An 18,782-nucleotide genomic window follows, 5' to 3' on the forward strand; every position below is an offset into this window, starting at 1 on the left:
TCGCTGTGATGGACGATTATGAGCACCGTACAATGCATGTAATACCCAATCAGTTTGTCGAATTGAACTATGGTTTTTCAAAATAAGTTTGCACAATTTGCAAACGTTGCTCCAGCGCGGGCCTATCCATGATGAATTGCCAAATCAAACTAACCTCAAAACAACCGAGAACTGTAATATCAGCCGTCATAGAAAACAGTATTGCCAGTTTAAAGTTCTTTAAAAAAAAAAAAAAAAAAGTTACAGTTCTCACCGGCCTGGAAAAGTCGGAGAATTCAGCTTGTAAAACTCCTGGAAAATTCATGTAATTTATGAAAAGCTGACAAACCCTGTGGAAAAGTCAGGGAATTTTAAGTACGAATTTTCACCTCTCAGAATCCATTTCTCTTTTTCCCTTACAGGGGCCGCGGTGGCTCAGTGGTAGGACGTTCACCTCTGGTGCTTGGGGTCCCGGGTTCGATCCTAGCCCCCGCCAAGTGAACTTTGCGGTGGACAAACACCGTGTGCGTGGGTTTTCTCGGGGTTCTCCCGTTTCCTCCCACTTTCTTCATTCCATCATTTCATTCATTACTCGTCATCACCGTCTTCTTTAGCCTAACCGGCATAACCGTGGGACGTAAAACCCGAAGATTTCATTTCATTTTTTTCTTTTTCCCTTACAGAAAAGTAAGTATTTGATATGAAATATTTTATAGAATAAGTTAGTTTGTTTTGAAAAACTTATCTACCTGTGCATACATACATACATTATAGGCTATATAGACGTACATATTATATAGTGGATGGGGAACCTCGTGTCGGGAAAAATAGATACTTTTCTACATCATATCTATTGATAAAGAAAATTGTAAATTACACAGCCACATACAAAAATAAATAAATAAAAATAAGTAAAAGTTCTGTGCACCGGATCCCAGCATATGAATTCGATGTATTTTGTTACACAGAATCCAAATTTCGAAACTCTTAGGATGGTTGACCATGTTTTCTTTATGGCCGAAAAATTTGAGAGCTTTTGGGTTAGGAGTACACATTTTTCGCTCATAAAACAAAATTGACACGGTCAATCGTCCTGGGGTTTCGAAATTTGGATTCTGTGTAACAAAATACATCGAATTCATACTCTGGGGTCTGCTGAACATTTTTTTTTTTTTTTTTTATGGCTGTGTTATGACCTGAAAAACCTGAAAAAATCAGGGAATTCGTGCTCGTGAAGTAAATGGCAACCCTGTCTGTGTATTTATGCTGTAAACTTTCAGATGCGAAACTCCTTTATCGATTTTCTTCCTCGTATTATTATTATTGTAAGTAAAATGTAAACGTAGACTATGACAGAAGAGATAAAAGAAGAGAAATCGTTTATCTTAGCGTACATATTTAGTTTTTGATAAGTAACTTAAAAAGTCAAAGCTTACAAGAAAATACAGAAGCAGTGAAGTCATAGTCTAGGTCAAAATAGTAAGTAGTTTCATTCTTTTGAATATTGTCTAATTTTAACTGGTGATCACACATAATAAATAAATAAATAAGCATACATAAGACAGTTGAGTAATCTCGCAGAATGTAAAGTAAATTTTTTTGTTACGCTGATGTTTCAGTTCTAATGTAGAGAAGTGCTAATCTAATACTTTTTTCTTTTTTAACACCATTCCTGTAGAGGTAAAATTCGTGGTACAATTACGAAACAAAAGTTCTGTAAATTACTTGATTTAACCTTTCACAAAAGAGAAAGTAAATTTTGCACCACGATCTAAATAAGGAGTCGCGTTGGCTTAGTGATAGAACGCTCACGCCAGTGTCCGAGAACCTCGAGGAGGGGTATTCTTACCATTTTAAAATTTTTGAACACAAATTTCTGCCACTAATAGCTTAGTGAATGAAATGACACTATTGTTAGGACATGGCAGGTTATTACAGTAATTAGTATGTAATTAATAGGTAAACTACTGGTTAGAAGTATTCCTGATGTTATAGTTTAATTATTATGAATGTTCAAATATATGAACACTCTATATCAAAACATTTCAGTGCTTTTTTAAAAATACTTTTCTGTCTTCTCCCTTCTCACTTCAACTGTTATGATTTCGCATTTGCCCGCTTAAACTCGAGCGTGTGGGGTCCCTGGTTCAATGACAGCTGCCGCCAAGTAGACTTTGTAGTGGCCAAACACTGTGTGCATGGGTTTTTCTCGTGCTTCTCCCGTTTCCTGTCACTTTCACCTTCCACCATTATCATCCATCGTGGGACGTGAAACAAAGAAACAAACACACACAGAGAAAAAACTATAAGGAAATCTATGTAACATTTCGCACATTCTTTCTCTCTAGCTCTCTCTCGTGGCTAAGTGATTAGCGTGCGCGCCTTTGGCGTGAGAGACCCGGGTTCGATTCCCGGCGGGAGCTTATATGGTTTCGATTCCATATTAAGCTGCAGGTTCACGTCTCATATAGCCTCGCTGCTGAAAGGGACTCTAAACTAAAAATCAAATTAAATCTCTTTTTTTTTCTTTCTCTTTCTCTCTCTCTCTCTCTCTCTCTCTCTCTCTCTTTCTGTCTCTCTCTTACACACACATAAACACACACATACATATACATACATACATACATACATATATAGAGCGAGAGTAAACACATTATAGATCAATTGCTTCGTCACAGCGCCTAACTAATAGCTCCAGGCAACAGTTTAAAAAGTGCGATCAACCGTATTTTGAACTTAGGGAACGAAAATGAATGTAATATTAACAAGGAGGATGACATGAATACAGTCCTTGTTACGCCCTCATTCATCCAGTTCGTCTTGAACACGATATATCAAATCAATGCGTTTTCTTTGGTTATCGTTTCAGCAATATTATTTCATATCAAAACAGAATTTACTATAGTACGGTTCAATAGTGCCCGCCTCCCCCTAAGTACTTGGGCGCAATATCCCCAATTTTCAATTCTTCCCTCACCCCACCGAAAGATAATGAGTTCTACACTGATTTGTATGTCAAATATATAATAGACTTCTCAGTTGATAGGCTGTGTCCCTTGTCTTTAAACAGAATCAGCCTATATTTGCTTACACTTCCCTCCACAATTTCATCCTTTCAATCCAATGTTGGTGATTATATCTTAAGAAACTGTATATTTTATCTGTTCAAGCTAAGGAAGGAAGGGTTCATATGCCTTCAGCAAGCTGTATGCAACAATTAATATGTTATATAACATTTTTCCATTAGTTTGCAACGATAAAATTAAAATATTTTACCAGTGGGACTTCCCTCAGGAGCCGCCATTGGTTCCTATACATATATATATATATATATATATATATATATATATATATATATATACGAGGGTTGGGGCAAAAGTCATGGCAACTAATTTTTTTTCTTGCAGATATGTGAGCGGATCACAAACTTTTATGTGTCGTGTGGAAGTTCTGCAGGCATAGTGTGTATACAGAACAACAGATTACTCTGTGATAGCTGGTAGTAACACAGCGAGGCCTGTGAAATCAGTCAGTTGGTGAGTGTCGTGCGAGATGGAAGTAACCCGTGTTGAGCATCGCGCTTACATCAAAATAGCCGTTCTCCGAGGGTGAAATGCGATGGAATGTTACAGTGAATTAGTGGAAGCGCTCGGTAATAATTCCCTACCATACCGGACAGTAGCACAGTGGGTTGGAAAGTTTCAGCAAGAACGTGTGTCAATCAGTGATGAGCAACGTTCGGGACGACCTGTCAGTGTGCGGACGACGTGGCACGTGTCGTCATCCACCCACCGTACTCTCCTGACATATCGTCCCGTGACTTTGATCTCATTCGAAAGATTAAGAAACCACTATGTGGTAGGCGGTTTACAACACGTGAGGATATTGCTAATGCTGTGCGCGAACAGGTGACCCGATTCACACATGGTGTGGCAAATGCTGAGGCGGATGGTATTCAACGCCTCCCACATCGTTGGCAGCGCGTGGTGCAAGTAGCAGGGGACTACTTTGAGGGTCTTTAGGCCCAGGTTTGTCACGTCAACTGTATGCGTACTGTGCTGTCATTTTTTTGCACCGTGAAGGCCATATAGCCCTGTATACTACCGCAATAAATTAGTGTGTTACGATATTTCAGTGGTATTCATTGTCCACACATATAGGTAACACCTTGTCCTTTCGTATGTATATGTCAGATTTTTCAACCGGACTGGTATCTTCAAGAAAAAAAATAGTTGCCATGACTTTTGCCCCAACCCTCGTATATATAGTTATAGTTATAGTTATACAGGGTGTTACGAAAATGTGTCACAGTATTTTGGAATCAGATTCCTCACTTCAAAATAAGAAAAATAGTTCATATAGACCTGTGTTCAAAAGTAGATAGTTGTGGAGTTATAGGGTACCGAAAACCTGAAATAGGTGAACTTTAAATGTTCATAGGTCCACTACTGTGGGACATATTATAGTCGAGTCCAGACATCAGTGAGGAACTTGTATGTAAACTAACCAAATATTCATGTTTAAGAATGCTCCAGTATTTGCACACCAATTTTTAGAGAGGTAGGTGGAGAGTGATCAAGTACTCCCAAACAACCTCTCTGAAAATGATTGTGCAAGTACCGCAGGTTCTCAGAGATGAATATTTGGATAGTTCACGTACTAGTTTCTCAGCAATATCTTGATCCGACTATGATCTGTCCTATAGTAGTGGAACTATCTTCTTCCAACCACAGGTCCTTATGAACTTTTTTTTCTTAAGGGGCCGCGGTGGCTCAGTGGTAGAGCGTTGACCTTGGTGCTTGGGGTCCCGGGTTCAAACCCTGCTCCCGCCAAGTGAACTTTGTGGTGGACAAACACCGTGTGCGTGGGTTTTCTCTGGGTTCTCCCGTTTCGTCCCACTTTCTTCATTCCACCATTTCATTCATCTCTCATCATCACCGTTTCCTTTAGCCTAACCGGCATAACCGTGGGACATAAAACTTAAAAATTTCATTTATTTTTTTTCTTATTTTGATGTGAGGGATCAATTTCCAAAATATTGTTTTTTTTTGTAACACCCTGTATAGCAAAAGAAACCATAATTAAAAAGAACATAAAATACGCAATGGAATAAAATTCAGTCACATAATTTTATCCAGATGTTTATTTCAACTAAATCATATGAAGACAGACACACATTTTTTTTTTTTTCATAAATCTCCGGCGCAGACTGAGAGAAACACATTTATATAAGCATTAGTCTGAATTTACAGATAAAGGATTATTTTTTTTTAAAGTAACATTGGCAGTTAATTTGCTTTTATGAAGAGACATCATTGATTAAAAAAAAAAAATAATAATGATGATGAAAGAGAATCGTAACTGTCAAAGTAACAGAAGATTTATTGTTGTTGAAGCTTCATAATTTTCAGAAAATTTATTATTTCAAGGTTAAGAGCTGTCCATTTTTATTTATTAGATCTTTTTGTAATACTTGATCTAAAAGACAGAGTTGTAGAAGACAAAAACGCGCAAATTGTCGAAATTATAAGCCGCATATTTGTAACATTGAACTAGGTTACAAGGTTAGTCAACCTTTACCTTATTTAATTTTATTACAGTTGAAATGGTCTTTGTGAGAAGGATATATATAAATATGAAATGCAAGTTAAAATTAAACAGTTTTATTCTTAAACGTGGCTTGTATATATCGGGATCTTCCTAACGTGGAACGCGTCCCTAAAGATTCGCGAGTTGTTTGTTGCTTGAGTAAGAGGAAAATTTAATTTGAAAATGGTAGGATGTATAGTATTATTATTGATATTTATTACGAAGTTGGTCGCCTGCTTGGTTTTCGACAAAAGGCGTAATAACAGCTACGAAAATTTGAAAATCATCCATTTTTAGGATTGCTATAAATGATATAATAGAGTAGGGTAGGGTAAAGTAGAGTAAGGTAGGAATAAGTAGGGTAGGGTAGGATAGGATCGGGTTAGCTTAGGGATAGGAAAGTTTCGACACATTTTGTTAAAATTAATAGTGTAAGTTCTCGTCTCTGCGTAAAAATACCAACTGGAGCGTCTCGGTGCACTGCAGCGATGTTCAAAATACTAATGCTCGTTACTTCCCTCAATCAAACCATGCTGTAACCTTGCGCGAAGTAGTTCCCTCCGCTTGCCAAATAGTTCCATGTGTATAACCGCTGTATATATATAAAATAAACACAACTTCCGCTCTTCTTACTTATTATTAAGCAAACAAACGAGCAAATTATCAATTTCTTCCCGCTAAATTTTCAAAATTGTGCTAGAAACGGACAACCAACTTTGGAACTAAACTTTTATTATTATTTACTTATTTATTGTTAAGTGTACTTTAACTATAGAGCTACAATGTAAAATAAAATAAGCACGCAGTATATTTGTTTATTATGAAGTATTAGATTACTTCAAAACAGTACCGGTACAATAGTGCTAGTATGTAAATTCATACAATTACTAAATATCATTTTTTATTTGTTATAAGACAGTCTTCAATTACAGTAGAATGTTTTAATACAATAGGTAAAGTCATGTCCAAAAGAATATGGTCATTATCTCTTTCAAAACTATGTAACTTTACTCTTAGGCAGAGTTAAGTCATATACTGACTTACGTATATATTTCTTCAATATATGTATTTTTAGTCAATATTTCAATTGATGTAGCCGTCAGTCTTCTTCAGGACAAAAGCTTAAATTTTTTTTCTGGTGTTATTTGTGACAACAACAGGCACGTATTAAATATACCTAGGTATTCCTTCTAGAGGCTGTTTGGCTACGGGCATATAATTTGAAGTACTCACCAACTACCTCTATAAAAATTGTTGCGGAAGTATCGCAGGATTCTGAAACATGGATATTTGGATAGGGCACATATTAGTTCCTGAATGAAGTCTTGACCCGACTACGGTAGATCCCATAGCTTTGGAGGTATGGACCTTCAAAGTTCATTATTTCATGTTTTCGGCTGCCTATAACTCCGAAAGGAAGTATTTGTGCCCAGATTGATCAATAATTTTCGTCTTATTTTGGTGTGAGGCATCACCTCCCAAACGTCATCGGTATTGTTTTGAAACTCTCTCTCTCTCTCTCTCTCTCTCTCTATATATATATATATATATATATATATATATATATATCGGGTGTTCTAAAAATGGCGCCTACGGACCACAAAGCACTATTCTACAGGACAAAATAAAGCGAAAATGCTACATGATGGTATGCCCTCCGGAGCCTCCTTCAGCCGCTATGGGGAATCAAAATTTCAAAATCTGTGGCAACGTCGCAGATTAACTTGGAGCCATTAGCATTAATCTACGAATATATATATAGTTGATCATAAAAACATAAACAAATAATGATTGAGTTTGGAAGTATTCCAACATATGCAGTTAAGTTGTTGTAAATTGTTTTACAGTGTTGATAACAATTAACTTTACAATGAAATAAAATAAAACAACTTTAAAATCTCTTTATTGTCTGGTATTATCTATTACAGGTAACCATGTTACGTTCCGAGATCGCCATATTGTTTGCTGCAGTTGCCATTGGTGTAACATTTCAAACAAATGAAAGTTTTGATGGAAGAATATGGGTTGTTCTTGTAGCCGGATCTAATGGTTATGATAATTATAGACACCAGGTAAATTACTTTCTAATAATAATTATTAGTTTTTTTTTTCTTTACAAAATAATTTGTAATTTTTTACATGTGAATTCATTGGATCAAGTGTTTTGTAATGATACTTTCCTGTCTTTTTTTTTTTTTAATTCTTTCATATTGTATTTTCTTATTTATTATCCATTGTTGTTATTATTATTAAGTATTCTGCCTTTTGCTAGGTTCTGGGACTAATGAGTTTTTTTTTTTTTCCAATTTTAAATTTATACCTGAAAATGTTTCTTCCATGCTTCTCAATTTTCAGCTTCCTCTTTTAACTCCCAATATTTTCTTCTATTTTTCAAATCATTGATCAGTTGTGTTCTTCTTCCTATTCCTTACTTTCCTTCAATCTTTCCTTCTATGATGGTGTGAAGAAAACAATTTCTTTGTAAGATGTGTCCAATCCAATTCGCTTTCCTACGAAGGATGTTAGGTAGAAGTGTCCTCTTCTCTCCTATCCGTTTTAAAACATCTTCGTTTGTTGCTTTCTCTGTCCATTTTATCTTCCCCATCTTTCTCCAACACCACATTTCGAAGCTCTCTACGTAAATATTTTTTTCTCTTAACTTCCGTAATGTCCCAAGTCTCTGAACCATACAGTCCAATGCTCCAGATATAGCACTTGACCAACTTCTTCCTAAGTCCAATATTGAGTCTGCTAGTTAAGAGTGATCTTTTCTTGTTGAATGCTTCTTTGGCTATGACTATTCTTGACCTAATCTCTTGGGTGCAGTAAGTGTCCTCGACAAAATACTTTTCAGATAGTCGAAATTATCTACTTCTTCAAGTTCTATTTGTTGTACTCTGACCCGTAAGGGTGCGTTTTCAAGGGATATTCTAATGACTTTCGACTTTTCGATATTGATTTCCATTCTATGTAGTTTTCCAGTGTCAAGTATTTTGTCAATTATCTCCTGTAGTCCTTTTTCAGTTTTAGCTATAATATCCGTATCGTCTGCATACCTGATCTTGTTAATGGTAAAAAAAAAATTGGCTACCCTCTCCGAAAATTCTTACATTCTTATTAGAATAATGCAATGGGACTTTGTACTGTTAGATTGCAGTATTTATCTGTCCGTTCACGTATCACTTCAGACGAAAACTTTTGAACAAAAACGGACTTTTGAATTTTGCTTTTTGCAATGCATAGCTAGAACTATTATCTCTTCCAAAATCGTTAACAGAATCAATCCGTTAACTTATTCACGGGTAACGGTGACGTTAGCGATGCTATCCATATCCTGTTTAAAATCTATAACCTTCCCTAGCCTCTATGCAACCTGTACAGTAGCAGTGATATGTTGGTTGCCTATAATTAAAGGATGTGGACTAGCATTGCATTCCATTTAAAATATATAACATTCCCTAGCTTCTATGCAACCCGTACTGTAGTAAAGAAACTTGAGTTGAATAATAAAAGGATATTAGTTTTCCTTACTGCAAGATGCCCCTTCCAATATCCCATACATCAATCGCATGGTCCTCTTTCCTGGCTTTAGCAGTTTATTCATAAATGAAATTTATTTTTTTAAACATAATTCTTCTTTCGCCAGTTAAGATCACAATAAAAGTATAAAAATTAAAAGTAAAAAAGAAGAATATAAAATACAGACTACATGAATCTGATACTATACTATGAACTGTGTTTCTATTAGGCTATATGGTACAACATTTATATTGCTCATTATAATGCAAATTACTTACTAGTTAGAAAATAGAAATTCTTTTTCACTAAGTAGAAATATTTCTAGCAACGAGGTTCAGGGATGATAAATAGAGCTTTTCAGCATCTATACGTTTTAGTTGCGATCACAGTCTATTGAAAAAAAAAAAAAAAAAAAAAAAAAAAAAAAACCACCGTGTGCTCTTGTAAAGCAACCCTAAAACTAAAATCTCCCTTATCAGCGCGCTTAAAGATAAGTATAATTAATTAATTAATTTTGTCTTTGTATCAAACATTTTATTTGCATAATTATTAAATGAGGTTTTGTTTAAAATTCCAGGCAGATATTTGTCATGCCTACCACGTTGTTCACAACCACGGAATTCCCGATGAGAATATCATTGTCATGATGTATGATGATATTGCGTATAATGAAATGTAAGTATGAATCTTCATTTATTTTGTTATTGCATTTATTTTGTTATTGCAGACGTCATATTGTAATCTTGAGGTTTAAGCAGAGCTTGTGTTTATTTTATCTTATTTTTGTAAAGTTATCATTATTATGATTATGATTAAGTATTGTGCCTTTTGGCAGGTCCTGGGAGCAATGAATTTTTTTTTCTTGGTTTTAATTTTGGGCCTGGAAATGTTCCTTCCATGTTTCTGGATTTTCAGCTTCCTCTTGTAACTCCCAATATTTTCTTCTATCTTTCAAATCATCAATCACTTGTGTTCTTCTTCCTATTCCTCGCTTTCCTTCCATCTTTCCTTCTATGGCGGTATGAAGAAGACAATTTCTTCGCAAGATGAGTTCAATCCAATTGGCCTTTCTGCCAGTGTCGGACTTGGCCCCTTGGGGCCCCAGGTGGAAATGAAGTTTAGGGGCCCCACGGTAGGAGTCGTATACATCCCGTAAACAAAATGTGTGATTATCCTAGTCTTGCTGATAACATAAATTCAATTACTGTAATGTAGGAAAGGATCCTAGAGATGCAAGGGCTCGGAAAAAAAAACGGCTTTTTTGGAAAAAAACTCGGTTTTTTCTGCTTTGCTTTTTTGCTTCGGAAATTTTGGGCTTTTTTCAAAATACTGCTTTAAATTGATAAAACAGACTTTGTATCGCTTCTCTATAACACAAAAAATCATTTAATTAGTGGTTGATGCTGATAATAATATAAAACATCGAAAATAAACTATGAATTTCGAAAAAAATATTTCAAACAATTTTTCTTCAACATATTTACATTATGAATTCCACAGGATTAACCAATGTATATAATAAGAATTTTTTAACCTCCTATATACAAAAGTAAGCAGAGTTGGCAAGAACCGTGGTTGTTTTTGAATATGCCAAAAACCCGTTTTTTGGGGGATGTTTAAACCAGGCTTTTTTGGTTTAAACCAGGCTTTTTTGACTTAGATTTTTTGCTTTATGTATTTATATTACATATTTACAGAAATAGCCTAAGTTTGTTTCGCCTTGATGTTATTATGCAACAGCGGGGTTATGCCGGAAGAACTCCCATAAGCTTAAAGAAGTGCGGTCAGTAAATTTCTTAAGTTGAGAATCTCCCGCCCTAGCCATTGGGAAAATCCCGTCATTACTTGAAATGTAAGACAATAACGGGAAAATCCTGTTATTGCTTTGCATGTAAAATTTAAAGGTCAACGTACCATAATCAGTACGCTAAAACTGAGATATTAAATTACAAATTTAGTACCAGTACGTAGATATCATTGAAAGTCCAATCCAAGCTAATGTTGGAAGCTACGTAGGCAATCGATAAATTTTGCCAATTTCTATCAATATATTTAAGCAATATTGGCTTCTTTATAAAACAACACGCATTTAGGCATGTAGAAATATACAATTTGGTTTGTTTCGTATATTTAGACTTAACATCCTTACGAAATACCGAGGTTATCAAGGAGAAGACTTTCGCTTAAACTGACATCCGAACCGCTACTTGGGTTACGCATGAAAGAAGGATTGTGGTTCGACCGAGAATTGAACATGGGACACCTTGATTAAAAGGTGAAAGGGAAATAAAACTATTGCAGGTGGTTTGATATCTGGAAACGTTACCATGAAGTTCACACGATTCGCATTTTTCATTCTTTTTATTTTTGTGGTTTAAACCAGTTATTAAAAAAAAAAGTTGGTGTAAATCAGCCAACCCTAAAAGTAAACACTTCTTTTTAAAGAATACACAAATAACTAGCAAAATAGTATGTAGTATTTTTACTTCAAAATATTCCATACCCTCTTTTTGAAACAAAATAAAATTAAAATAAAACATAAGAGAAATACTTAGATTTATATGATACACTTAAAGGCTCCACATCTAGAGCTTTTGGTTCTGTATATTCTTGAAATTCTACAGTTAAGTTTTATAGAACCACCATCACAGTTTACCCAATCCTCAAGTTTTCTGAATTTTTAACAAGAGGGATTCAACATATCATTATGGAACTCCCCCCCCCCCCAAAAAAAAAAGACTACGGAATATATTTAAGTTAAGCTAAATACAACTGCACAACAAACATGACTGAGTGATTAGCTTTTGCGCTTCTATCGGGAAGTCCGGGATTCAACCAGCATTCGATCATTCTGACAAAGCTTTTCTTCATTCCATCTGTGAATGTAGAAATAGTGCGTGTACTGTGAGTTAGGCGACTTCCTTTTTTATTGTTTTTAAATCGTTATTATTACTAATTACCAGCAGTGACGGTTTTGCGAAGGTTAGGGGGGCGGTCTTTCGGACTGAAGCCCGTTCCCCAAAGTTACGGAATGTCTGCAACAAACGAAATATCTATTATTTATGCCTTTACTCATAAACTTTAAGCTCCCGTCAAATAAAAATTACGAATGTTTAAAAAAACTAAGCATTAGTAAGAAACCCTTCCCAAAATACTTTTCTAAATCCGCCACTGATTCTCAGTATAAAATGATTTTTAAAGTTGTATCCGGAAGATTATTGCTAAACATATAAACGAAACGAAATATTAGTTATGCCTGTACTCATAAACTTCAAGCACTTCCCAAATAAAATTAGGACTTTTTAGGAAACGAAACAATCAGAAAAAAACCTCCTAAAGTACTTTTCTAAATCTGCTACTGATTATTTGTATAAATTGGTATTCAAGGTTGTGTCCGGAAAATTATTGCTAAATCACTTCACAGCTACAGTATAACAGAAATATGGAATTACGGTTTGACGGATATATTGCAAAACGTACGCTTTGACGGATAAATAGAAAAACGGGCAAGTTTAACTTTTGCGCTAGAAGCTAGAGTACTAAAAGCTCTTAGAAATGAAACACGGATGACAAACTAGAGAAGAAAAAAGATGTCGATAACTCAAAAGTTAAAATAAAGTTAAATAGCCTCTAAAATTACCGTCAAATACTACATTCTTCATGTTAACTTTAATTCGTAAAACATGTGCTCCATCCATCTTGATGGTGAATTTCAGAGCGAAATATCACATTCAGGTCATGGAATTTTTATCTTACTATAGGATATACTATAAGAAAGCTATTTAGATAGAAAAGTCATGAAGTTGAAAAAAGCCAAAATTTCCAAAATTGTCGTTTTTTTTCCCAAAAAAGCCGGCTTTTTATGTGAAAAAAACCATCGATTCAAAAAAGCCGGCTTTTTTGCATCTCTAAAGGATCCCCATTCTGTTTGCTCTATTGTATATTCATGCTATAATGATCTCATAATTGAACGAGAAATGACGGATGTGCCGTGTTTTCTAAATGCTATCTCTGTTGTACATCGCAGTAACCTTCGGGAAGGATCCTGTAAGGTATTGGGTGCCTTCTGGATATAGTAAGATCTACAGTTATCTTTCTGATGTCTGTAGGAATACTTAGTAACGTACAGCCCGTGTAGGCCCAAATTCCGTGGTTTACTTACATAAAAATTTTAAAAAATATATAAAAAATGAAGTTGAGGGTGGGGCCCGAGCCGGAATTACGGCCCTCCGGCTCTGGCCAGTCCGAGAGTGCTTTCTACGAAGGATTGTGGATAGAAGTGTCCTCTTCTCTCTTATTCGTTTCAAAACATCTTCCTTTGTTATTCCTTTTGTCCATTTTATCTTCTCCACCTTCCTCCAACGTAATATTTCGAAGCTCTCGAAATATATCTTCTCTAACTTCCGTAATGTCCAAGCCTTAGAACCATAATTGAACGAACGTTTGGTTGGCGAAAATACATTTATTGATTTGGAAATGAAGAAAACACTAATCCCCTTTAAAGTAATCTCCTTGGAAATGCACACACTTCTCTCAGCGCTCCCGCCGTTGTTGGAAACACTTCTGGAAAGTAGCTTTTTGGAATGGTGAGCAACCGTGCCTTCGCATTTTGCATGATGTCTTCTCTTGAGTCAAATCGGGTCTCTTTTAGTGGCATTTTCAGCTTGGAAAAAAAAAAGAAAAAAGAAAGTGACACGAAGTCATGTCGGGTGAGTAGGGAACGTGACGTCACGAGGAATGATGTGTTTGGAGATGAAAGCTTGAATGAAATTTCGCGGACACGCTTCTTATGCCCAAATTCTCGTTCAAAATTTAATGGTTTACTCTTGGGTATCGCCAAGCTTTTGGCAAAATTTGATACCAATATCGCTGCTCAAGTTTAACTGTCATTTTATGTATTAAAAAAAAAAAAAAAAAAAAAAAAAAAAAAAACTGAAGTCCGACGACGGCTCACTACACGTCTTCACTCGTTGGCCGACTACCAGCGACTTAACGCTTTCTGCGGGCGGGAAATAATTACCATTGTATATGAGTATCCCCTCTACATTTATTCTGAAGAAAGTCTCCTGTGCTTCATTGGTTTACACGGCAAAAAATAAAGTTTGATACTTTTAGAACACACCTCATATATGGATTACAGTAAAATTTATTTTTTTATGTAATGATAATTACTTATTATTAATATTATTTCAGGAATCCAACCCCAGGAATTATTATCAATGAGCCCAACGGCACTAATGTGTATCTTGGTGTTAGAAAGGATTACATAGGAGAGGTAACGCCATAATATTTTCTCTGTTCTCTTAAGAAACCTATATTTTAAAGATGTATTTCTGTTTCATTGTTTGTATTTGTTCGATAATAATTCAGTAGTGCTCTTGCGTATAATACTAGATATTGCGTTCTGTATTATCAAACAGGTAACGCTATGATGTATAGTTAACAACATAATCTGAAATTTCAAAGAAAACATTATGTTAGTATTTCCTTAAAGTGAGTATTTAGCTCTTTTAGGATAAAATTATTCCAATATTTTCGGTGGTCTATTGTTATTCTCATTATTGTATATATGAAAGTGAATCGCACGCATACCGTGCTTATGTTAATATAAGAACAAAGGAAACAATTCAATTTTTTCTTCTATGTTTTTATAAGTAGCAATATGAGTGTCACTGTTAGTAGTATGTGTTATTGTTAGGAGTGTGTATCACTGTTAGGAGTAAGTGTGTCACTGATAAAAGTGTCATTGTGAGGAGTGTGTCACTGATAAGTGTCACTGTTAGGAGTAATTGTGTCACTGATAAAAGCGTCACTGTTAGGAGTAAGTGTGTCACTGATAAAAGTGTCACTGTTAAGAATAAGTGTATCACGGATAAAAGTGTCACTGTTAGAAATAAGTGTGTCACTGATAAAAGTGTCACTGTTAGGAGTAAGGTGTCACTAACGAAACTGTCAATGTTACGAGTAAGTGTGTCACTGACGAAACTGTCACTGTTAGGAGTAAGTGTGTCACTGATGGGTCATTCCATATCAATTCAACACAGTGACTTAACCACACCATCTCAGATTTTAATGAAATTTGGTGCATAGATGCCCTTTATATAGACTAAGAAAAATACCAAATTTCAACTTTATATATCAAACGGTATTGAAGATAGGACTATGTAAAGTAGGAAAAAAATCACCAAAATAGTATGCTCAATGAATTTTGAAATTGGAATTGCAGCTCTCCTAATTAAGCTAGAGAGCTGATTGAGGTGTCATTTTACAGCATTTTTCATGCCCTTTCCTGTGATATACAACACCATATAGGCTAATACAGAATTTGTTTTTTTCAAAATCAAAATCAAAATTTTACTTCAAATTTTTTTTAAAAAGTACATATTTTAAAATTTTGAAATTAATTCCATGAATATATAGTATTGTTGTAAAGCACCTAGCAAAATATGAATTTGGGATGACAATGGGTTCATTATTTAAAAAATTCAAAACTAACACTTAATTTTTCAAGAATACTCTGTACGTAGGATAATAATACAAGATTGCTAAGTTTTACACTTCTGTGAACATAAAAATGAACGGTTACTTGAAAAAGAGTAAAAGATGAGTCCATAATAAAACTTCTCAAACGTAGTAGAGTATGTTTATCACTTGAAATTTTAAAAAGCCACATTTGTTCGGCTTACATCACTTTCAAGGAGAACGTAACTTCTTCCATCGGGAGTTAGAGGATTCACTTTTATCAGAACGTCCACTACTATCATCCACAAAACATCAACATATCTTGGATATGAGAATGATGGAGTTGGCTCAGGTGGATCAAGAGGTTATTTTTACTTAATCTAGTTCTTCATTTTTCTGTAAAACATACCCGAGCCACCAATTTTCGTATTAGACAGCAGTGCCATAGCCTGATATGTCTTCTAATTAAACTTTATTATGTGAGGATTTTGACACTGTCTTTTCCCAACCCTGCAAACCATCTGAAAATTTTAATGCAATTTGCCCTTATATTGAATTTGAATCCTCCCTGAAAAGCTGCCGTGGATGCCCGAAATAAATTTCTGCGAATGTTCCTGATAACTAATGCGCTAAAATGGCGTTCATATAAACACTGAATGCGGGAATTTTAAAATTAAACATTCAGTATAAGATATCATTCAAGAAAATTAAAAAGTCCAATTGAAAAACACAGATGTAGCCTACTTTATTTTATCAATATATTTAAGCAAAGTTACAAAATGTTAACTATGAAACAGACATTCAGGCAAGCAGATAGATAGATAGAATTTGTTTCGTTAGCAGGAGCGGCTTCACGATTTTTGAGTAGGCCATTTTCTAATTTTATTTTTTAAAAATATAAATATGTAAGATTTGTTCCTTTGCAGTAAATGTATATTTATTATATTTAGACGTTTATATTTTTCAAAATTTTTAGGAAGGCCCGGGCCTACTCCTTAAAGCTGTTTTAGTTCGTTTAGCTTGTTTAGGCGTAACGTCCTTATGTAACAGCGAGGTTTATGTAGAATTGAACATATTACTTAAAGTAGCATCTGAAACACTACTCCGTTTCCAGCTGAGAAAAATTTTGTGGGCTCATCAGGACCGTTTAATTACAAGGCGAAAATTAGATTCAACTAACAGATGATGATATGTGAAAACGTCACTATGAAATTTACACGATTTGTGTCATTTTTGCTTTTTTTTTTTTGTTTGTTTACACCTTTTTTTTTTTTTTTTTAAACACCTGGTTTAAATAGTGGTTTAAACCAGCCAAGCCTGCTGTTGTACCAGTGCTAGATGTATAAATTTTACAAACCATGTTTATTTACAGTAATATTTTTAATTATGAAACTTGTAATTACTTTATTAACTTTTATAGAACTAAAGTTCAAAAGTATTAGCACTTTAACTTAGTTGTAAGTTAAAATTTTTGGAGTATGAGCTAATAAGTATTGCCAGTAGATTACAAGTCTGTATGATATGTTTTAGACCCATTACTCTACTCTTCATATTTATTCCCACAAGTAAAACAAAAAACATTGCATACTTGTATTTTCCAGCCAGGTACAGGTAGTAATGTAAACTCCAGTGTTAGTTTTGAATTTTTTTAACAATGACCCCATTATCATCCCAAATTCATATTTTGCCAGGTGCTTTACAACAATACTATCTATTCATGAAATTATTTTCAAAATTTTAAAATATGTACTTTTTTTTAAAAAAAAACAAGTAAAATTTTGATTTTGATTTTGAAAAAATAAATTCTGTATTAGCCTATATGGTGTTGTGTATCACAAGAAAGGGCATGAAAACTGCTGTAAAATGACACCTCAATCAGCTCTCCAGCTCAATTAGGAGTGAACATGCTATTTTGGAAATTTTTTTTTCAAACTTTACATAGCCCTATCTTCAATACCGTTTGATATATAAAGTTGAAATTTGGTATTTTTCTTAGTCTATATAAAGGGCATCTATGTACCAAATTTCATTAAAATCTGAGATGGTAAGGTAAATTTTGTTTTAAAATTATATTGATTTGACTTGGAAGAACTCTGATGAAACTGTCACTGTTAGGAGTAAGTGTGTCACTGATAAAAGTGTAACTGTGAGGAATGTGTCATTGTTAGAAGTAAGTGTGTCACTGATAAAAGTAAGTGTCACTGTTAGGAGTAAGTGTGTCGCTGATAAAATGAGTGTCACTGGTAGGAATAAGTGTGTCACTGATAAAAGTGTAACTGTGAGGAGTGTGTCATTGTTAGGAGTAAGTGTGTCACTGTTAAGAGTAAGTGTGTCACTGATAAAAGTAAGTGTCACTGTTAGGAGTGTGTCACTGATAAAAGTAAGTGTCAGTGTTAGGAGTAGGTGTGTCTCTAATAATTTTCACTGTTAGGAGTACATGTGGCAGTGTTAGGAATAAGTGTGTCAGTAATAAAATTATGCCATTGTTACGAGTATATGTATCTGTGTGTTACTGATAAAGAGACTAGAGCATGTAAGCAGAATAAATTACATGGAATATATTTTGAAAGTAAGATGGACGATGTGTTTTGAAAATATTAATTGCTGCTCAAACTACAACAAAGTACATCCAATCAGGATTTGGAATTTTTAATAGTACTTTCGTCGAAACGATATCGGTTTCTTGCATTGTTTATGTTTCCTTTTTAAAAGAAAGAAAAATGCAAAATATTCAAACCGTCTTGAGCACAATAAGATTAAACGGCGGCGCAGTCGCTGGTTTAGTGGCTAGCACATGTGCTTTCGATGTACAAGGTCTCGGACTCGATCCTCGGTAGGGGAACATGTAACGCACTACAGTGTTTCAGATTCCACTCTGAGCTATGGGTTTTGTCCCATATAGCCTCAGTGCTAATAAAACAGTTAAATACAAGTAAATCAATCAGAGTCCGTAGATAACAGAACTTACCTGTAGAAGATTCCATGTTTCGATACCAGGAAGAACTAGTTTGTGGTTGCCAAAATCCCTTTCCGTGTGTGTATGTTTTTTTTTTTGTTTGTTTTTTTATTCGGAATTTTTGTAATTTCTTCCAACTTCCACATCCTACCAATTCTTCCGTTTATTATTTATGTTTTGTTCCAACAGGAAGTAGTCATGGGACACTAAAGACTTACTTTCTTTTTATATTGGGAGAAAGCAATTGCATAACATCGATTTTACTCGCAAATCTATA

The 18,782-nt window shown here is 34.7% G+C and overlaps 1 protein-coding gene across 2 annotated transcripts in view; it reads left to right on the forward strand.

Annotated features, from left to right (window-relative positions):
- Window positions 1–18,782, forward strand: part of LOC145663912 (legumain-like) — an 83,465-nt gene that overhangs the window by 13,725 nt on the left and 50,958 nt on the right. Inside the window, exons 1-4 of one of the 2 annotated variants that reach the window (XM_081730097.1) lie at window positions 1,396–1,458; window positions 7,497–7,640; window positions 9,665–9,762; window positions 14,281–14,362. In XM_081730097.1, the coding sequence (XP_081586223.1) occupies window positions 7,503–7,640; window positions 9,665–9,762; window positions 14,281–14,362 (318 nt within the window). In that variant the 5' untranslated portion in view covers window positions 1,396–1,458; window positions 7,497–7,502. Of the gene's footprint in view, window positions 1–1,395; window positions 1,459–7,496; window positions 7,641–9,664; window positions 9,763–14,280; window positions 14,363–18,782 lie in introns of those variants that run through there. The other variant, XM_081730096.1, reaches the window with a different exon arrangement.

The sequence above is a fragment of the Thermobia domestica genome, chromosome 11 (assembly GCF_964235325.1).
Source record: "Thermobia domestica chromosome 11, izTheDome1.hap1.1, whole genome shotgun sequence".
Taxonomy (NCBI): Eukaryota; Metazoa; Arthropoda; class Insecta; order Zygentoma; family Lepismatidae; genus Thermobia; species Thermobia domestica.